Source organism: Amphibalanus amphitrite, unplaced genomic scaffold, assembly GCF_019059575.1.
Source record: "Amphibalanus amphitrite isolate SeventyFive unplaced genomic scaffold, NRLGWU_Aamphi_draft 000032F_arrow, whole genome shotgun sequence".
NCBI classification, from domain to species: domain Eukaryota; kingdom Metazoa; phylum Arthropoda; class Thecostraca; order Balanomorpha; family Balanidae; genus Amphibalanus; species Amphibalanus amphitrite.
In genome coordinates this window covers 1534296-1556132 of record NW_024881528.1, presented here as the reverse complement: position 1 = coordinate 1556132, position 21837 = coordinate 1534296, and the positions used below count along the sequence as shown (strand labels likewise).

The 21837-nt window shown below is 52.8% G+C and overlaps 2 protein-coding genes and 1 long non-coding RNA gene across 24 annotated transcripts in view; 1 reads left to right on the top strand and 2 right to left on the bottom strand.

The window, feature by feature from the left end:
- Positions 1 to 5671, top strand: part of LOC122368568 — a 103187-nt gene extending 97516 nt beyond the window's left edge. For 15 of the 19 annotated variants that reach the window (XM_043342715.1, XM_043342642.1, XM_043342740.1 and 12 more), the window contains 6 exons: positions 1501 to 1636; positions 2675 to 2791; positions 3194 to 3345; positions 3846 to 4037; positions 4519 to 4652; positions 4848 to 5671. In XM_043342715.1, coding sequence (XP_043198650.1) covers positions 1501 to 1636; positions 2675 to 2791; positions 3194 to 3345; positions 3846 to 4037; positions 4519 to 4652; positions 4848 to 5250 — 1134 coding nt within the window. In that variant the 3' untranslated portion in view covers positions 5251 to 5671. The remainder of the gene's footprint in view (positions 1 to 1500; positions 1637 to 2674; positions 2792 to 3193; positions 3346 to 3845; positions 4038 to 4518; positions 4653 to 4847) is intronic. The other 4 variants (XM_043342733.1, XM_043342696.1, XM_043342633.1 and 1 more) reach the window with 1 other exon arrangement.
- Positions 5672 to 6492: 821 nt separating this feature from the next.
- On the bottom strand, positions 6493 to 16010 carry LOC122368761 (serine/threonine-protein kinase PAK 1-like). Of its 3 annotated transcripts, none has more exons than XM_043343004.1 (10): positions 15829 to 16010; positions 14791 to 14984; positions 14350 to 14504; positions 13956 to 14050; positions 13370 to 13611; positions 11941 to 12127; positions 11578 to 11703; positions 11031 to 11180; positions 10281 to 10463; positions 6493 to 7600 (listed from the first exon to the last, which is right to left on the bottom strand). In XM_043343004.1, exons 1-10 carry the CDS (start codon positions 15841 to 15843, stop codon positions 7448 to 7450), a joined length of 1500 nt encoding a protein of 499 aa, XP_043198939.1. In that variant the 5' UTR covers positions 15844 to 16010; the 3' UTR covers positions 6493 to 7447. The 3 variants fall into 3 exon arrangements, with proteins under 3 accessions (XP_043198939.1, XP_043198946.1, XP_043198953.1); XM_043343011.1 differs by lacking the exon at positions 15829 to 16010 and adding an exon at positions 15557 to 15627; XM_043343018.1 differs by lacking the exon at positions 15829 to 16010 and adding an exon at positions 15589 to 15619.
- A 1729-nt stretch (positions 16011 to 17739) lies between these two features.
- On the bottom strand, positions 17740 to 21700 carry LOC122368742. 2 transcript variants are annotated; one of them, XR_006254284.1, is made up of 8 exons: positions 21134 to 21700; positions 20211 to 20280; positions 19884 to 19987; positions 19589 to 19680; positions 19277 to 19340; positions 18927 to 19008; positions 18465 to 18536; positions 17740 to 18031 (listed from the first exon to the last, which is right to left on the bottom strand). It is a non-coding gene; the product is annotated as an uncharacterized LOC122368742 (long non-coding RNA). The 2 variants fall into 2 exon arrangements; XR_006254283.1 differs by having other exon boundaries at positions 20211 to 21246; positions 21486 to 21700.
- Positions 21701 to 21837: the final 137 nt, after the last annotated feature.

The following is a 21837-nucleotide window of genomic DNA, read 5'->3' as shown; positions in this document are numbered from 1 at the left end:
AGGCCAACCGCAGATTTCATGACAATTTCGAGACCTTGATTCCCACTACATTCATCCTGTCATTTTAATGGCTTGCCTCGTTTTTTTTAATGACTTGAGATTCAATTTCCTTGTATTCGCCATTCACGAATGCCAAGGTGTCTATTTCCTTGTTCCCAAGAATCCTGTAAATAGAAATATACCTTGTTATCCGAAGACTTTCTCTTCCCATCCTTCTCTTCCTCCGACGGTGTCGGGCTATCCTATCCGTATTTTCCCTCCCTTTCCTCCAGCCTTGCATCTGTTTCACTCACTCCTTGTCCAGCGTCTACTGGCAATTTCCCTCATTTCCGTTCTCTTCTCTTACCTCTCTTCACCTCTCCTGTCCCAGCCACCTCCCTCCCTCCTCTCTCCCGTCCGTGCTCCTCACCGCCGCCGTCCTTACAGAGCGTGCAGCGGGGCCGGGCCCCGGCGGCCGCCCGGTCGGCCTGGGGCGGCCCCCGCGCGCCGCCAGCCGCCACCTCGGCCATCGCGGCCCGGTTCCAGTTCTTCGAGGCGCTGCGCTGTCCTCAGGAGCCGCGCCGCACCCGCTCACTGCGACTGCCGGCGGGCCGGCCGGCCGCGCCGCGAACCAAGGTCGGAGCTGCGGCCACTCCGGTACTGCTGGGGCTGCCGCTGTCTCACCTACCTGCCTGGCCAGCCGATAGAGCACCGCTAGTGCTGCTCAGCCTCACTATCTCTAGCTGCTATTTCCAGCACACTGACACACGGGGCACCACAGAGGACTGAAGAGCTGAGACCTCGCACAGACGTGCTGTAAATACGTTCTGATCAAAGAGCACCGAGAGCCTCCTGGTTACATTTTCCCGGAATGATTCTATGAATTTAAACGTCACATGTACATAATTCACATTTCTAAGATGTTTGTAAATATCAATGAGCACGACTTTTCACTAGAAGGTAATTGAGTCATAGCTCGAGTGCGACACACCTTTGAGAATCTGGTCTCCTATTTTTTTCTTTTTTTACCACGCCGAAGAACAGGACCTGTGGTCTCTGTCAGGGACCCACGTACCACAGCCGACTGTTTGTGAACACTCCTCTCACCAGATGACGTTTCAGCACCCGCTCATATCGCTCGTGCATCCTCCCCCTCCCCGGTCTGTACATAACCCCAGTGCAACACCCGACGCCAACTCTCGGCTCGAACCCGCAGCCTATCTCGGCGGCGTCCGTTCGTCCGTTCTATGGCCGGCTCTCAGTGCCGTCGTGCTGCGTTGGCCCTGTTTGCCCAACGAGCCGTATCCTGTCCGGCCGAGCGAGATCTTTATTGACCGCATTTGGCGCGCTCTATTGACAGTGGCGTGGGCTGGACACCAGCCAAGTATGTGAAGTGATTTGTCTCCGTTAGGGTTGAGTGTCTTGCACAGTTTATGTGCAGATCGCTGCCCTCTGTGGATATCTACATGTTGTGTGGCTTTTTGTGTCACTGTCTTTCCTGACCTGACCTGACCTCGGCAGGTGGAGTCGCCCGAGCAGCCGGCCGCCCCCGCCCCCGCCCCGGCGGCCGACCCTGAGCTGCTGAACAGTGACACCACCAAGCGGATGCTGAACAAGTTCAAACAGCTCGAGCAGAACGCCGGGCACGGCGACGAAGGTACGGCGCTGACCGTGTCCCGTGGTCCTAACTCTGAGCTCGGCCCTGACCTTCCTGACCTCTGACCTGACTCTGGCCTCGACCCTCATCCCTGGCCTCGCCACGCCAACGAGGGTACGATGATAACCCTATCCATATCCGAGACTTCTAAACTCTCTATCCGAATCTCCACCCTGAAGTCCGGCCACTCTGGCTCTCGGCTCTCGACTCACGTCCCCTTGCTATTTCTCATCTTATCATCTTGATCCTGATCCTGGCCCATGCCATTGGTTCCTGCTATCGAGGCGGTACCGGTATCCGAGTTTGAACGGGTAGATATTAGGGTTAGACAGACGTGTTTATTTTGCTTATGTAGTGTGTATTCGGCTTTATTGTGTGTTGTTTGCAACCACTTATCAGAGTGTGAGCACACGGTTGGATTTCCTTGTTTATCTTGAGGATGACACTAAGCATTAGCCACTCCAATCCCATCCTCGAAAACGAGTCATCGCGAATAGTAAGACAGCTGGTTGACTTTTTCAATGCAGAAAAAGAAAACGAAGCGAAAACGGTTCAGGAGCGCATTCAAGCCTTCATTGGACTACAGAACAGAAAGAGTAAAGTTGCTCCGAAGCCGTTGCGGGAGCTCAAAAAGGCCGCTAGGCCTCTCTACATTCGTTTCATTTAGTTAGCTTTGTCTGATCAATTTCTATAAGTAGCCCGCACCCTGCACCCTACCGTTAGTTAATCGTACAGACTGCGCACTCACTAACCGGAGTGGAACCGGCAGTTCAGTCCGTAGATCACCAGTGCTTGGCCTCGTATCGCTGTATTTATCAGTTGCTGATCATGGTCTGTTCTACAGTCAAACTCGCGGTGTTTTGTTAGCTGTGTTTTAGCGGCACGATCCGGTCCGCGCTAGAGCTGATTGCTACTGAAGTCAGGCTGCTTCAGCCTCCCTAAACTGCCTGCCTGTGTCCTGTGCGCCTGGCTTTGTCGCGGCACGGTCTCCCGTTGTGTTAGCTCGTTTCTGATTGGTTGCTGTGCGTGTGACGTCAGCAGCCGCGCACGGGGAGCTGAGTCCGCAGCGCGAGCGGCCGCAGGGCAACGCGCGCCAAATGCTCTCCAAGTACCGGCAGATGCAGGAGGCGGCGCAGCGGGAGGACCTGCCCGACGGTGAGGTCCCGAGACTCGTTCGTGCTCCCCCGCCCCATTCCCCGTCCCCCTCCGCCCCTCACAGACAGCCAGGCTCATCGGGGGTTCAGTTGTGACCGCCCACTCTGCACAGATAGGGTCAAATAGCCGCAGTTATCGTAATGCAACACTCGAACTCAAGTGAAATGCGCGTTCGGGCCAATCCCCGTTAGCGATGTTAAGTGGCTGTGACATACGCTTCGCTTATCTAAACAACAGCAGTGATTGTTCTTTGTTGGCATAATTGATCGATAAAGCACTCCATGTGCCGCCGGTGCACGCGATAAACCCTGTGTGATTGCGCTGAAGAGGTGTATTTCGTGTCTACCTCTATCGGTCGGTTGGTCAGTTGGCTCTGACGTGTGCCCGGGTGCGGTCGGACAGGCCCGCGGCCGCTCAAATCGTTCACCCCGCCGCCGGAGGAACCGGTGCCGTCCTCAGAGGACCCCGAGGACGCCGGAGAGGACATGGAGCCCGAGGAGGACCCCGACATCGTCCGCGCCAGCTCCAAGGTGCCCGACGAGTTCCTGAACAAGGTAGGGGTTTTAGACGGGAGTGGGGCAGGACGGAACGGGGCGGGGTCTGCTAGGAATGGCAGTCGGAGAATCTCATACCGGGCGGCGCGAGCGCGGTGACGTAGCGACCGATCTGGCATCACCAACCCATCTGGCAACGGATCGCGCGGTGCGTGACCTTCCTGTGAAGCGGTTATAAGAGGATAGATGACGCAATGCCAGGGAGGTCGAAATGCCGTGTCGGTACGATATAGGGAGGTGGTGGCCGGTCTGTCGCCAGTAGTACGGCAGAGTGATTAGCGGGAACGTGGCAGAGCGGGCGCAGGTCGCAGATATGGTACGGCCAGTGTGAGTGAGTGTGCCTTTACTTGCTCGCTGAGCGAAACGTACTCCTAAGCCGAGTGACGTGATGGCGTTTTCTGGTCGCCACCTGATTACAGGACTGCCAGTCCTCTGACTGAGTCTGGACTGAATCGCCATCTGAGTCCGCTGACTGACCCGTGTCCTCTGCCGTCCGCCAGAAAACCGACCAGGCTCGCAGCCTGCGGGAGAAGTTCGAGAGCTGGTCGCCGCCGGCCGAGCGCGGCTTCACGGTGGAGGAAGACTGCAAGCCCACTCCGGAGATCACCAGGAACCTGCGCTCCAAGTTTGAGTCGCTCAAGGAGCAGCCGAAGCCGCAGCCACAGACGCAACACCGCACCAGCAAGTTCATCGTGAGTGAAATGGATCGTTGGAACGGCGGGGGCGCCCGGTGCTGGGAGTGAAATGTGTCAAAAAAAAAAGGGTGGAGAGGTCACAGGAGTGAAAAGGTCATAATTAAGAAACATCACGATGGGAGCGGTTAGGTAGCTTAGGTGCACTCGTCATGATCTTGCTGCCGGATCATAAGTATCTGTCCGGGATGCAATTGAGGTCTTGCCTATTACCACGTTTAGCTGATTACATAGACCAGCACAGCTCCTGTGATGCCCGATGTTTTTTTTTTTTTTTGGAGATTCAACTAAGTAGTAACTGATCTGGCAAATCCGCTCAGACTCTGTCCATACCTGCTAACATGTCGAGCTGTCAGTTAACCATAGACCTCTGTACACCTCTGACCATAGACCTCTGTACACAGAGGTCTATGATTGGGTAGACCTATGCGCGTGCTGTGAGGCAGCCGTTGACCTGACCCGCCTCCGCCCCGTCTGCCAGCTGGAGCCGACCCAGGCGGCTGAGATGTGCGGCGCCTGCAATAAGCGTGTGTACGCCATGGAGCGACTCGAGGTCGACAAACGAATCCTGCACAAGAACTGCTTCCGGTGCTCCAAGTGCAACTGCGTGCTCAGGTGAGATTGGAATCCCGGCCGCGCTCAGGACGAGAACTGCTAAACCATGGTGTCCAAAGTCCTATTTATGATGTTCTTACCTTTGAGATGAGCACTGAAGGTGCTTATAATACTAGGCATGGCTACTGGCTAGGCATTAGTGACTGTGAATACGCCAGGTTCAATCGCATCTAATTCGTCGTGCTTTCATTGCAGAATGGATACCTACACTTTCAATGCAGGGAAACTATTTTGCACGCCGCACTTCAAGCAGATGTTCAAGACCAAGGGCAACTACGACGAGGGTTTCGGTCTGGAGTCTCGTGCCAAGCACTGGAGCGGCGTGGCCAGTCACAACGAGCAGACCGGCGAGCGGACGGGCGCCGGCAGCGCCTCCCCGCGGCCGGCCGACGAACCAGCCGACACCAACGGCTCCTCCAGCCTGCCGGACACCAACGGAGCCCACAGCCCGGAGCGGGAGCCGAGTCCGCAGCCGGAGCGGGAGCCGAGTCCGCAGCCGGAGCGGGAGCCCAGTCCGGAGCCGCAGCAGCCGGAGCCGGCCGAGGAGGCTGATGTGTTCCAGCAGGTTTACGAGTCGACAGTGGCCGACGGCCTGTGATGAGGGAGCGACTGTAAGGGCGACTGTGAGCGCGAGTGGACTGTGTATGTGTGTGAATGTGTGACGTTTTACCGCTGGGCCGGGCGCTGGACCGGCCCGGTCCGACGGCTCGGACCGAACGCCGGCAGAGTTTTACCGAGAGATGGAGAGTGGCCGAGTCAGTCCGGCGAGCGCCGAGTCAGAGTCACCGGCGGAGTCACGGCGCGGACTCCGCGCGAGTGAGACTGCTGAGAGACGGACCCAGAGTTGTACCACCGCAGACAGCGAGACTGTGAGACGGGCCGATAACACGCAGCGCGAGCGACCGCTTCAGTTCCCGCTTCTTAGATGAATTTTATCAGTCTCGCACTTCGTATTTTGTTATTTTAAAGTGCTTTGTATACGATGATCGAGAGCCATTTAAATATAAGTTAAAGTCTTAGCCGATTGTTTGATGTATGCGAATGTGTCGGGCAACTGTCTACCAGATCGTGGCGGTCAGTAGGCGTTGCAACGTCTGTAAGTTAGTGAAGATGTTCCTTCCTTAGCCTTTCCACCGCTATTTGTTCCTTTTTGTTCACAACATACCGGGTCGCCAGCGGATCGCTGGGCGCAAGAGACGGTTAGAGGTTGGGATGAACCGGTAAGACCGTTGACTTCTGACAGCGCGAGCAGACTGGTCACTGCTGAACCGTAAAACGACACGAGACGCTCGGCCGCCGACCGGGCCCTGGCGCCGGTCCTTTGTTTGTGTTTGATAGGCGTGGATCCTGTCTGTCTCATACCCCGCTCGGGGACTCCTGCCGGGCCTCTGTCGCCGGATTCATAACCCGCTCGACAGGAACCGTGTTCTGAATTGGGGTCGGACGAACACCTGCTGCGTTCAGCACCTGGACGGTCTTTCGAAAATTCGAATGCTTTGAATGGGTTGATTGACGAGGTCAGAACCCATAATAAGCATACCTTGTCGCGCAGGCCCTTGCTTCCATATTTCGATCAGGGAGAATGAGGAACACGTGCTCCGTCCCTCACAACCGAGCGAGATCCATCCCACTCGACAGACTGCTCCCTTTAACCGCAAGACCATCCCCGCCAGGAGTTGTATATCGAGCGTCCGAGCGACTCGAACCAGAGTCCTCATCATTGGCAATCAGACATTTTACCAACTGAGTCGCCACCGTTCGTACATTTTTTATAGATATTTCCAGGTGGATGAAACACGATCTTCACCACGGCTGCCCACAGTGGCGTACACACCGCGACCATAAAATCAATCATGTATTGCTTACATGTCTTTAAGTACAAAGCTATCTCACCAGTATTCAAAGTACAAGACTGTAATCACTAGCGATCACAAAATCAAGCTCGGCGGGTCCGGGCGGCCCCACATCGGCCCCGCACGGGGGCGGGGCGGACCGGCCCGGCCTCGCCCCATATATGAGCATACAATGCCGCACCGTTTCGCCGCTGTGGACGGCGGACGGCCCGCCGTAATGAGGGACGATGATTGACTGATCAGCCGCTCGGCCCGTCACAGAGATACGAAACACAACACAAGCACCGGTCAAAACGGCCTAAAAAATGTGCGCCGCCGGGCGTCGGGAAGCGCTAATGCACATGGCTGCGGTTGGGAGCCGGCCGGCCGGAGCGGGTGGAGTGGGCCCCTCGGCCGGTGAACCGCGGGGGCCCGCTCCGTGCAGCCATCTCCCGACGGAAGTGCTCACGGCTCCGGCCAGCCCCACTTCCGGTCAGCGCGCTTCGCGAGCAGCCCGGCTTCCGTTGAGCATTGTCACAGGCCCGCCCGACGGTCGGCTAAACTAGACAAAACACTGAACTGGGCGCGCGCTGCGCCTCTCACTGATATCACACGGTAGCGCTCCGTTCTGTCGCTCGCAAAGCATACGTACTCCAAAATAGTAGCGCACATAATCGTTGTGGTCCCTTGGACGTCAGGATCCGCTGGACTAGGCTGTAGGCAATCTGTGGGCACTGTCCGCCGGCAGCGCAGTTCGCCGGGCACGGCGCGGCACCACTCGCACATTCACAGGGTGTGACGCCACGGCGTCGTCACTGTCACGGGACGCGGCGCCGCGCGGCACTGTCCTCGGCGCGCGCCGGCCGCTCAGTCCGTCCGCCCGCCCGCCGCAGCCGACTCCACTGGTAGATCTCGCAGTCCCTGATTGGAGAGACGCCGCCGCCGCGGCCGGCCAGCGCCAGACTAGATCTGCTTCATTTTGATCTTTTGCGCGGCGGTGATGTTCTTCTTGAGCGCCGACACGTCTCCGGCGATGGTGAGGAAGGAGTGGGCGAGCAGGTCCTCGGCCGAGGCCCGGTTATCGACCTCCACCTCCAGACAGGCGTCCAGGAAACTCTGCAACAGAGCAGGGATGGCAGTGTCAGTCACAGCGCAACGAACAGCTCGCGATTCAGTCCAGGGCGGTGTCGGTGTTACATCAGTACCGCCAAAAATACACAGCCAGCCAATATTCACGAGCAATCATTGCAAGTTGCAGCACATAGCAATGTAAGCTAGGCGTCAATACGTCGCTGAAATTTACAGAATCACTAAAATAATCTACAATCCACACATACCAGACTAAACACATCACACTAGCCTCGGCGGGTTCAGCTGTAGTGTACTGTAAATGTTCAGCTCTCGCTGTAACACTGCTGTCATTCGACATTCATCATATGACAGAGCATTTCACAGGACAGCTGCTTGACATATTCAGCGTGCAGCGTGGAGAAACAGCCGAGCGATGATGAAAAGATATGAGAGATCGCTCACTAATCCAGCTGCAGAGCTGCTGCACGGGCCGACGGCCGTGGCCGATTCCCACCCGCCCAGCCCAGCCACCCGAGTGAAACCGTCTTCCCACGTCAGCTAACTTCTCAGTTTGACAGCCGACTCGGATCAAAAGTCCGCAGAACTGCGCCCGCCCCGCTGGGGGCTCGCTCAACTCCGTCCGGCCCCCAGCCGAGATACTGTTAGCAGGCCGGGCGGGCGCCCGACGGACCCCGCTCCGTGATGAGCCCTGGAGGAGGGAGGGGACACCCTCCGACGGACTGGAGCCGCTACAAAGGAAGGTGACTCATCGATCAGCGACCCAGTCACGGGACCCAGCCATCTCTCCGCTCCCCCGCCGATCGACCGCCAACTTCTGCGGACGTAAACACAGCTAAACGGGCCGCATAAACGGGTGGCTGCTCGTTTCAGCCTCTGGAAACAAAGATAGTGTTCGCCGTTCGGTAGCGGGCAGATGGAATAAGAAATCCTACATGACGCATCGTCACAGCCCGGTGTATGGCCCAACGGCGTAAAGGCCGCCCCACATTGGAACTCGCATGCGGGTTGAGGGTTTGCGGGTTTTGGGTTTGCGGGCATAATACTAATTCATAGAGTGATTGGACCGTTTCCTTGTAGTAACTTCATGAATGCAGTGAAGCCGGTACACCTTCAGAAACTTACATATAGTCACAATACCAGCGCATCGAACCAAAATTTGACTCCAACGAAAAACCCGCAAACCTCGCAGAACTCGCAGACCTCGCAGCGAGGAAAATCAAAAGTTGACTCAAAACCAACTTTTGGAATGCAATGCAAGGTCGCTCGCAAGCTAAAAACATGCAGACTCGCTTGTTAGATGGTATGGTGGGTCACTCAGCTTAGATTTTATTTGATTTTGAAGAAACCCGAAAACCCAAAAACTCGCAACCCGCATGCGAGGTCCAGTGTGGGGCGGCCTTAAGGCTCCGTGTCAGTCCGTCTGTGTCACCGTGTCAGTCCTGCGTCAGTCCCTGTCTGTGTGTCAGACCCTGTGTCGGTGACAAGCCAGCTCGTTCTCTGAGAGTGTCGGCCGACTTTGACCGTGTTTTTCCTGTTCGTGTCACAGCCGGGAGTCACGACATCAACACAGGCGCCGCCGCCGGTCGCGGCTCGCCGGCCGATCCTACCCAGACACCCGGTCCCGGCCCGCCTGGTAGTCCGACCTCTGATCGATAACGAGAGGAGAGGGAGGCTGCTGCACGAACGGGAAACGATAGCGGGCGCCAGCCCCGGCCCCCGACAGTAGCGCTAGTTCTCCTGCAGTCGACTGTCGACGTGAAATCTGCACGAACACCAATGAAATTGTGCGAGGCAGTTATGTGCGTAGAGAAAATAGGGCAAAGTTGATTGGCAGTAAGTGTTACGACATATCCGAGCCAACGCAGCCAACTCGTTAGAAGCATACGCCAATCGATGTTTTAGCGGCCAATGCTCCCACAAGCAGGACGAGGTCTGCAACCACCTAACAAACCACAGACGGCGCTGATGTCACAGCACCTGTACTTGACGTCCACTCGGCTGTCCCCTTCCGGAGCATCTCCCCCCGTGTTCCTGTCCTCCCCTCCCCCTCCCAGCTGCACGCACGGCACTGTGCCCCGCCCAGCACTCGCTGAGCTCGGGTGTTTGTATGACGTGTCTGCGGCCGGTGGCGGCAGTTTTCCTGTCGCCGCCGGCGTCATAAGCCGGCCGGCGCCGCCGTAAGCAGATCAGCCGGCGGGCACGGCGGAACCAGCGACCGGCCGTTGTCACCGCCCGCACAGAGACGGCCAACGTCGACGGCCGACAATCCACAGACGGTCTACCGCCCATAAAGACCCGATAAATGTCCACACGAGACGAACTACCTATCGTCCACGCGGAGACGGCCTTATGTCCTGATGTACTCCTAAAGTTGTCTGCCGTCCACAAGGAACTGGTGTAACGAAGGAATGTCCGTGGCCGATGTTATAAATAAAAGCTATTCATGAGAGTTGGGTATTGGCGAAAACGTTTGTGGCCTACCTGGCAATTACAATCCATTCACTCATTGCCACGCGCGACCATCTACTAACGAAATTGCACTCGGAACAGAGTGCGACTCTTAAAAAAGCCATAAGCACTGCTGCACTGCCAATTTTTTCCCGGCTGAGTGGTAGCTACTCACCCTGAACGGGTCTGAGGCCGTGTATCCGGAGCTGATCTCGGGGAGGGGGAGGGGAGGGTTTACTGCCACTGTCCTACTCACCCTGAAGAGGTCTGAGACCGTGTACTCGGAGCTGATCTCTGGCTTGCCGTGCGTGGCAATCAGGTACAGCGCTCGCAGAGGCGCCTCGTTCAGGTAGGGCGGCTCGCCAGTGATCATCTCAATGGCCATGATGCCCAGAGACCAGATGTCCACCTTCTTGCCGTACTTTTTACGCGTCACCACCTGTGGGACGGGAGGAGAGGGACGGCCACAGGTCAGCGTGGCTCAGAAACCCAGAGAATCAGACCACTCACACCAGAACACGGCTGACAGAGCACGCAATCTGATTACACCTAACCACATCTGATGTGCTGACGTTTTTACAGTCCGTCGGCGGCAGCTAGCACGCTCCGGCTCCACCCACTGACATATCAGGCCCTGATCAACATTAAACCGCGGCCAAAGCCATCGATAGGGAGGGGATGGGTGCTCCAGAAACGGGCAACCTAGGGCCGGAACACATGGCAAAAGTCACGCGAGCTTCACTAACTTTTAAAAAAGGATGGCGAATCTATTCCAAGGGAGGAAAGTGATTATACGCATTACGTATGCTCAACTCCAAAAGTTACAGGGCCGAATAAACATACATTATTATTTTAAAATCCGATAACTACTCAACTATTATCTACAATCAGGGATCTGGCGCATATCAGCTGAGGCATTTACTGATAGAAATTTAGCAGCGATCGCCACCCACGCCGGTACACGGGCCGTACTCTGTCCGTTCTCACGGCTCTCCAACACACATACCTCCGGCGCCATCCAGTACGGCGTGCCGACCATGGTCTGTCGCTTCTCGTCGCCCTGGATGTTGGCGCAGAAGCCGAAGTCGGTGATCTTCACGGAGCCGTCCTTGCCCAGCAGGATGTTGTCTGATTTGATGTCGCGGTGGACGATACCCTGTGAGGAGCAGGACGACAGGTCGTTACGACCAATGCGGCTTACACGATGCACAGCACACATTGTACTCGTAAGACTTGATAATGAACTTAGCTGACCAGCATCAACCAAGAGCTTTCATCCTAGACATTAGACAATCTAATCAGCATACACATCGCACAAGTGGATAGCTATTAGCTACACTCAGCTGGCAGCTCACATTTCGGCGTAAGTCACGTAGTAGTATACAGTAGTAAATTATATAATTCAACCACCCAACATCCACAACATGCATGTATGGGATTCGGGGTGACGGCCTGACCATAACATCTATCTAGCATTGATTTCGTTGAAGTATATAGTTATTCATCATAGTTAGCACCCATCGCTGTTTAGAGAGATCCCTCGGACAACTCACCAGCGAGTGTAGGAACTGCAGTCCCTGCAGCACCTCTTTGACAACCGCCGCGATCTGAGACTCCTTCAGTACCGTCTCCATGACAACGTCGGTGAGGGGACCTCCCTCCAGCAGCTCCATCACAACCTGGCGACAGAAATGGACCAGTGAGATCATATGACGTAAAATGACAGATGAGAGGACCTCCCTCCAGCAGCTTCATTACAACTTGAAGGCAAATACAAACCAGGAGTCGTGTAAGCACATTAGTGAGATTTAATTTGATAGTGAAAAAAGCGCAGACTGCAGACACACGTAACCCGTAACCCAAGCCTACATCTTCCTGCTACACACTTTCCGAGACTCGGCGTGCTCTGTACTCACGTAGAGGTGCTCGCCGACCAGGTGAGCGTCCAGGAAGTTGACCAGGTTCGGGTGGTGCACATCGCGCATTACCCTGATCTCCGTCAGGATCAGGTCGCGCCGCGGCTGCTTCGTCAGGTCAATGTCCTTGATAGCCACCCGCCGGCCGGTGGCCCGCTCCGTGGCCAGGTTCACGATACCGGACGCCCTGCGCAGAGGTTTAAGGTTAGGTTAGAGGTCAGGAGAGATCATAGGTCAGGTCACAGGTCTGGGCAGCGGCTGGGTAATGTATGAGAAATAAGACGCGTCTGAGATCACGTCGATGTCACAATTTAGTTAGAATGAGAGGCGTGGCGGGTCTGCCGGTACGGTACCAGCTGAGTAGTCACGGAGAAGTACGAAAGGCCCCAATGTGTCAACTGATCGCGGTAAGAATCTGAACTCGCGAGACGAATCACGAATAAGGATCTGATACAATACTGATCGCGACTCACAGTACCTGTCACGACTCACAGATCGAATCATGAATTCATGACTTATGGTCCCGACCACGATTCGTGGAAGGAGTTACAAATCACGATACACATCACGGCTCACGATACCAATTCACGGATCACGGATGTCGGCGAAGCCCTACGAGGACACCATAAATGGTTCCAGCCGCGGTGACCTTCCTTCCAAGTTAAGACACCTTCCCCATCGCCGACTATGGACACCGTCCCGACATCATACTTATGCAGTCAGCTCTCAGCACCGCACAAAGCCCACTGGTGATGCGGCGGCCGTCGACACACTGAGGCCGGAGCGGCGACTTACCATGCGCATACCAATGATCGGAGCGGCCCCGTCTATTCAGGCCCCCTGGTTTGAACGCAGATCACATCCTGGCGCTAGCTCCGGCACGAGCGGCGGTCAAAACGGACCCTTTCCTCCCAGCCACTGCCGCCGAGGCTACACCCGTGACCCCAGACCACTCCGTGGTGTCTTCCACCACCACCATCACCCCTTCCCCACCCCAGGTAAACCGTGGTGTCTTTGAAATGACGGCACCGGGGCTCCGATGACGCGAGACCGGCTCAGGCTCGCTGTCACGGAATCCAAACGTCGTTACGAGTAGCTCCAAATCCGAGCCGGGGGCCGCCGGACCGACAGAGCGTCCCACACTGTCACCAAGTCGGTGGATTCAGCCCAATCCCGGCCCGTCCAGGAACGATCAGACACCGCGGTAACCGTCATGTCAGAGTTCGTGGTCTGCCGTCCAGTCACACAGCCCGCGAATCTCAATAGAAATTTCGCGAGCATACCCATCGAACTATTCCGCCCAATCGTCATAGTTCCGTAAGCTTCTCGAATGTCCAGCCCCATTGTAAGCTACCCCCTCCCTCCTCCATCCCACCTCACCAAGCATCACCAGACCCCCTCCCCTCGTTCGTCCCCCGCCCCCACTCACCCGGCGCCGAGCTCCTTGTCGAAGGCGAACCTCTCTCGCGGGTCGCCCGGCGCGCATATCTCCCGCAGAGCCTCGTTCACGGCCGCGTTGGACATTTTCGGCTTTTCGACGGTGCGTTTGCGGACCATGGGGCTGGGCGCGGTGCCGTTGCCCTCTCCTCTGTGGCCCACCTTGTCGGGTATGGGCGGCGGCACGTCGTCCTCCGGAGCCGGCACCAGTGAGGTGGGCGGCGCCGCCGGCGGCTGCCGGTCATACCACGGGGTCAGTGCGCGGACAGGGCAGTCAAAGGGGTGACGTGGAATAGGTCAGGTAAGATGTCACACAGTAGCCATGTCGGAACTGAAAGGCGCCGTGACAAAAGCGCCATATTAGTTAATGCATGCAAGTCGACGATTTCATGATAATGATGGCACGGATTTAAGCTGTCGGAAGACGTCGATCTCGTCAATTTTACCGGAAAATATTTATCCGTTATAATGTCTAGACAAAGTGTCACAACTCACAAATCAATGCAGCTGATCATGGAGGTGAGGCAACATTGCATATTTGCACGGAATGCTCGCCATGCATGCATACCCCGACCTACCTCATCGTCTTCTTTGGTCTGCTGTTTGACCTTGTTCAGGTTGGCAGGCACCTCGGGAGGCACGGGCGCCGTCGACTTCAGCGAAACCTTCGAGTCTAGCCAGAGGCAGAGGGGACAGGGGGTGAGGTGAGTGGCCAGTGAGGTAGGTGGTACAACTGCAGATATTGCCCAATGATGGCAACAGTGGGATTATACATTTGCAACACCCACCAACGGGTGCTGCAGCTTCATGAACAAAGCAAGTGGTAGGCACCTACACTGAACACACTATGAAGGACATATTACAACTACCACAACAGATGCTAACATAATGAATTTCTCGTTTTCAACAACTCTTAACTGAAGCCCCAAGGCCCAATCTGAACAGGATCAAAGAATATGAAACACTGCTTACCAAGAATGTGATTGATTTCCTCCAACTCTTCATTGATGGTGTCTTGTGTGATGAAAGGCTTAAATGGAACATTTTGATTTGGCTTCTTCATGGAATAGTTGAAGAGCTTGAGTGCATTAATTGCAGCATCTGGATTTTGTTTTTGTTCATCTTTGCTGGAAAAGGTAAGCAATGAAATCATGAAATGAATGTACAATGCCCTACAACTCAAAAGATCAAATGAAAACAAACCACAAGAACATGATAAAAAGCATGCCTGACAGGGTACAATTATAAAGCAAACATGAACTATAATGAACTTCAAGCTGCTCCTGAGACAATATACCTATCATACTAGACATAATCCAGACAAAATAGCCCCTTGCCCCCTTGCTAAAGAGCAAGGAGTAAGGACTATCTTCAACTATGTTACTGGGCAGTGGAACTGGACAATGGACTTACCTGAGAAACCTATCAATGAAACTCTGCCAGGACTCTGGCAGGCCCTCTAGGTCGCCGGCCTCATTCTTCCCGACATGTACTGTGTGAGTGACATTTGTGGGCAGACCAATCTCAGACGGGCCCTCATCCTTGGGCCGGCGGTGCACTAGGCTCTTGCCCAGCAGGCTCTTAAACACTTGAGGCATCTTCACTGGCTGAAAACATGAGATATTAAAGGTTAAAACAATACCTTTTAAGTTTTAACCATAATGTTATTTTCCCTAAGTGGTTATTTCTAAAGTATTTGAATGTCCAAAAATAAAATCATGAGAGGTTTTGTTTATAACATTATTAACATGAATAAAACATATATATGAAGTAGTTTAGTTACATGAAGAATCACTTCAATCAAGAATCAGTACAGATTGATAATGATTACTTGACACCCATGATTCATGTTTATGACGTTTAAAAATACAAAGGCAATACTTCAGCAAGCAATATACCTACATTTATATATTAGACAAAAATTTGACAAGCACTAATATAAACACAAGCTTTCTGGGAAAATCATTCACACAAAGAAACAGAAAACAGAAATGAAATGTGAGCCCAAAACAGAGTTGATCGATATTCGAAAAAGTCAGGCAGCGTGATGACCCGCCTTCGACAGCAGATAAATAAATGCACCTACAGTGAATTGTTGATAAAATATTTAATAAAGAAGCAACAAGAATGGATAAAATGCTAAGTTGCACTCTTTATTCACACAATTACCAACACAAACCTAAAACACGCAGCACCCAAAACCAGTCACACCCAAACGGCGCATGCAATGTAAAATAATGGCAACAAACCATGAAAGATGGTCGACAGATATGACGCAGTTGTTTCTTTTCTCTCGAAACTATCTGCTAGTAAATTATATTTTTTTCGAATATACGCGCTCTTATGAAGTTTACTTATGTGAGTTGAGTCAAACCAAGGCACGTTATTGCAAAAACGTTATTGCGCTATCGGTAACAATAGTTTTTCAGTGGTAGAACAAAACCAGCTTACCTGAGAAGTGGTCATTTTGACAGAACTTCAGACGAATCTGAACACCACTATCACGAAGACAAGCACTTCACGATCATTTAACTACTCAACAGAAAACCGATGCTGATTGTGTGGGCCGTGATTTCGAGCTACAATCAGTTCCTTCCCAGGGAGCACCAGACTCTTCCGTAGCACACCCCCTTCGAGCGTCCAACAGAGACTGTCTGGCCGGCAGCGCTGCCGCCAGGCTCCGCGGGAGGCCCGTTTACCTCCCAGGCGGCGGTCCCCCACTCAGCGGGGTTCTGTGGTTGCGTGGAAGCTTTATTTTCGTCACCAGCGCCCTCCGAGTAAATGGTTCCCGCTTGGGGTACTCACGACGCCGCAGCCTCGCCCTCGGCCACCCAACCCCACCGCCCCAAATACTATGCATGCTCAAATGAAACGAAGCCAAGAACGAAGCTAAGATAACGCCGGTAAAGGGCCACCAGAGCAGCTGCTAGCTTACTAAAAAAAGACACATGCTTTATGAAACAGAATAACTTGAGTCCCGTGACGTTATCCTGCTAGCTAAGATTACTGGTAAGTCAGTAGAGGTGGCAAAAGATGAAAATTTTGGGAACCAGACTCGAACCAGACCCGGCTGGACATTTCTGGAACCAGTCAGACCCGGCCTTAGTTGGAATCGGAACCAGTTGGACCCGGTTCCCCAAAAGTCGATTAATACAAACTACTTGTAGGTATCATTAGTTGCATCATGTAAAGCAGCCTATTTCCCACTCATGAGCTACTGTGTGCCAAGAAATATTCACTTCATTCACTTCATATTTTGCAATAATGTGTAGTGTGCAAGATGTACAGTTTATGGTAGGACCCGGTTGGACTCGTCAGAAAATTTCCAGGAACCGGTCTGGACCCATATGGGTCCAGACTGGTTCTTTGGACCGGGTCCTCGGGTCCACATTTTGCCACCTCTATAAGTCAGCTCTTAAATATTTTTATTTCGTTTAACACTAGTCATACCGAGCATTTGAAAGCGAGAGTAGGGTGCTACCGTCCTGCATGGGCAGTGCCCTAGTACGTGTTCGTGTTCCTTCAATCAAATCTGCAGCATAATTCCAAGTCATTCATATTCTTCGGACTACGCCTTTTCCTATACAGACTTCTACAAGTCTCATCAGCCTCGATTAGGTCTCAAGGACTCTACTTCGAAACAACTAACAGGAAGGCACTGTGCATTCTATTTACAATAAAGCCAATGTAGTCAACCACCCGCCAGTGTAACCGTATTGCATTGCTCATTCATAGACTATCATGTTTTCCCAGAGACAATTCTGGCGGCGTCCCTTCCGTCAAGGCCGTTTTACCGGCGCGGCGTGTCCTCGGACTATCGCCGTACTATCGGTGACGGCAGCGCTATCACGCGGGCGACCCGGCAGCAGCACGCACAGAGGTCACGACGCGCCCATATTCCGATACTACACGCGGGCAAGGTCACGGAAGCAGCGAGTGCATGCTACCCAAGATGCTACCGAGAGTAAACCGGCAGCGAGTAATCACTGACCAGCGGCAGCAGTGGCCGCCTCAGCCGGGTGGGAACCGATCACAGCGCCACCTGCACCTGCAGGACACAGCCGAGTGAGAAAGCAGTGTGAGCCGAATAATATCCGTAACGCAGTCAAACGATAACATATCGCGACTTTTACTGAAGCTGGCGTGTCAATGAATGTGGCGTATGAAATGATCACCCTAACGCCACTACAAAGTCCACTCCCACCGAGCGAGGAATACGAGGACGTCATCAGTTACATTGTCGTTCTCAAGGTAAAGGTCCTCGGACCTTTATCGGTGATCTCAACATCAACTCTCAACATATCGGTCTCTCAACTCTCAACATCCGATTCGCGACATCATTCATAATTTCATTGAGAGACAAGAGGAATTAAAACCCAACTTTATTCAGTCCCGAGGTCATGATTCGCGAGCGCTCTCCACATCAGTTACCACGGCGAGGAGCGTCCCCGGCTGGTCAGGCCTCTGACCAGGGACGCCCCACGCCGTCACGAATGGGGTGAATCAGATAACCGGCGCCACAGAAACATAAGGGCCATTGCCCGCGCTTTGTCCTTTGGTATCACTTCGGTCGCCGACTCGCCAGTCATGGTAAATGACTGACCGTCCCATGACGACTGGCAGAGACGCTCTCCCGGATAACGGCGGCCGGGGCCTGAAACAAACACAGAGACGCTCGGTTATTATACCTTCACAGATAAGGTCCTCGGCAGGACCCAGACATCCATCAGAGCTTGTTGTTCTAATCAGGGTACTCTCATTGGCCCGGACACAAGCAGAGATCATCATGACAGTAAAAGTTCAAATCTATCCATATTTGCAACGCTGCAGGCCACTACTGTAGTGCTCGTAAAATATTCGTAAAATTCGTAAAGATGCCATATTCTGACCAAACAACCACGACAATCAGCGTTGCTATGGTGGTGTCAAGGTAATTAGAATATCTAAGCAATATTCTGGCATGGGCCGACACTGAAAGCCACCAAATTAGCGTTACGATGCATACTTAAAGAAACTTATGTACATATTAGCCGTGGTTCCGCAGTCCCCTCGCTCACATGGACCTTGCACAGCTGCGTATAACTTACTAGTATTTTTCAGCCGACAGACGATCACCACGATGCTGAGAACCACCACTGATTCAGAATACATGTCGAGAGCTGAAACAGACCACCCAACGTTTGTCAATAGATTAGCACCTAAACACACCGTTGAACCAGACGTTACATTCTTCAGAGCTTGTTGTTCTAATCAGGGTACTCTCATTGGCCCGGACACAAGCAGGGATCATCATTTGACGGTTAAACAGGTCATCGTGATGTTCATACATCGCTTCCCAAGCGGAGCATCAAACTAGCGTTCCAGTTAAACAACTTTGAAATAAAAATGGATTGTGCAGATTCATCGCTTTCATAAATGACTTAACTTGCAGTTTTACTTAAAAAAGTTAAATTGGATATTGTAAAATATGATATACTTTTATCCCCAATAGTTGCGCTGGGTTGGTAAATTAGACTGGTGTTATGCCCCGCATCAATAACGGTCCTTACCTTGTATGCAGCCACGTAACGGCCTGCAGAAATCCTCAGGTATAAGTGGTCTTGAATATTACGTGTACCCATCACTGGATGCCTGGGAGAAAGAGACAGACAAAATGTCAGCGACCTCTTCCGTCCGAATTAATTTCACTTAAACTGAAAGCCACTTCAGAGAGGGCAAGTTCAGCTCATCAAACATAAATGTCTGCAAACTTAATCATCATATTAGCAAGAAAGTCGTAAGAGCATGTTGAATCAGAAATTTGATTCCATTTGGCTTAGACACGATGCCGACTGCCAATGCATTCAAAATAAAAATGTGTGTCCCTGACTCAACAGTCGACCTTCAGCATTTAACATACCATAAACGACAGATCCTCTTCTGACGAGCAGAATCCACCGTGCAAGATAAGCCATCGCCGTGCTCTGAAACCAGAGGGTGTTCATCAAAACACTGCGCAGGGCACCATGAGTGCATTCAGATAGCGTTTACATTCATCAGAGCTTGTTGTTCTAATCAGGGTACTCTCATTGGCCCGGACACAAGCAGGGATCATCACACGAGTTTCTCTCCCGTTGCCCTCGTCCCACTAGCCTCCCAAATACATCACCGGTTAAAACAGAAACGGCTGTCAATATACCACCAATTCCCACCACATCCACACAATACACACCTGGCTGTGTGGAAGTCTGGTTCACGTCAGCCTCGGTACCGGCCAGGGGCGGACCGGACGACGGCCGCAGTCTCCGCCGCTACTCCCGGCACCTGCGGTGATGTGAACAGACCGTCAGCTGGCGGACACGGACATCAGAGGCAGCAGGGCACCAGAGGAGCGTTCTCAGAGAGGGCAAGTAGAACTCGTCACTCGCAGCGCGTCAGTTAACTTAATCATCATTTCAGCAGTTTTGGCCATTACGGGTGGTCAGTACCGATACAAGTTCAGTACGAAAAATTGGAACGAGACTCACCTGTGAAGAATTTGCACCGTATCAGGAACATTTCGCCTATCACCCAGGAGACCATATTTACACGATGTCCGTGTAGAAATCATACGTGTCTTCCGGAAAGCGACCTGGAACACAGAGAGCATAACGTCAGATAATCCAGACAGGGATAATTTGAGCAATGGCGGATATTTAGTGGTTTATCAGAGCTTGTTGTTCTAATCAGGGTACTCTCATTGGCCCGGACACAAGCAGGGATCATCATTATCAAGTCGCATAATTCAAAAAGTAAAAAAGCTGATGAGATACACGCAGATGTGACCCCCGGTACCATTTGTTCCCAATACATACCTCTACAGCTATGATCCAATCGCCACTGAGCATATTTTCTTGCACTGAGTGCTTCGAAATCGATATTTTTCTGGAAAGGAGAACTGCACAGCATTAGTGTATGAACCAGAATCCATTAAAAAAAAATGTAGGTAATCACCTCAGAGAGGGCAAGTTCGACTCATCATACTGATGTCTGCAAACTTAATCATCATGTTATATGTGAAAGCCCGGGTCTAAATGTGCCGTGTCAACCTCATTTCGCCGTCTTATTATAGCAAAGCTTTCAGTAGTGTCAGCTATTAAACACCAAATGAAAAATGACACCGAGCCATGCAAGCTCGCCTTCCCCATAGGGATAAGTCAATAAGCTTGAACACATGGAACGATAGCAAGTTGCGGGACTAGAGGTGCGAGGATCGCTAGCAACCGTGAGTTAACTACACTTTACTGAACTACCAAACACAGCCGACGAGGCCTCTGATGGTTTCTTACAAATGCCCGTCATTCATGCATGGTTACTGCCAAAATTAGGATGGAGTGATTCAAAGGCTGCACCGAGACAAGACAAGAACACCAGCAAAATTTAACATTGAAAGTCCACCGGCTGTTAATTGACATGCCAGAGTCAGTAATGTAAATTGACACCAAAGCCAGACATCTAAAACTTTGTTCCACATACTTTATATCTACAGTGCACAGTGCAGATAGAAACACCCCAACGACGGGACAGCCAGCATATGAAGACACACTCCAATGTAATATCGTTAGGACCGGCCGCACGTCCATTCATTCTTTCACGCACATACTGTCGAACAAACCACATTATATCTACGCCCAACGGCACGTTAAACTTTCGTCCAACACCGCGGCAAATGTTCCATCGGCGAAGCGGGTCGTCCCCAAAGTCGCTATCCCTGATTAGCCACCGCCGGCATGCTCACCAGTCCAGTCTTGAACGAAGCCGTCACGCCGCAGTCGGCGCCACTCCGGCCGGGCCATGGAGTGGTCAGCACAGCGATGGAGCGGTCAGTCTGATCAGCAGCACCCGGCAGACCTGAAAAGGACCGCGTTATGCTACTCCGTACTGACAAATCAAGACTGCCAGAATGCGAGCGGTAGCATTACAAAACTACTGAAGGGCTGGTACCGGTAGTATCGTAGCATTTCAATGCTCGATTTTCACTAGAAGTCATTAGCATTGCTGGAATCAAAAGCATAGCGCGCTATACCAATTCCCAAATCCCACAGTAGCACCAGCCACGCCACCCCTCCCTCCGATGGCATATCACGTACCTTATTTGATGTCAACCTTACAAAGGTCGCTTGTTGCTCCCAGCCGAGCCCGATCGTCTTAGTTTACGGCAGGCGGCAGCACGCCGGCCGGGAGGCCCGGGCAAAACCCGGTCCCCGGTCCCGGAGGCCCAGCCGGCCGCCCCAGACATCAATCACACAGTCCCACGCGAAATGTCAACTGCACCCTCTAGTGAACCGGACCCCATAATCAACAAGAGATGATGTTCTTAGGTTCAGAAAAGCAAGCTAACTTGAATCTGCGTTACATTGAAGTTCCCTAAGGTTCCCAATACCAGGCACCCACAACACCCTCCCATCGGCTGCAGAAACCTTAAGTGCATACAATGAAGAG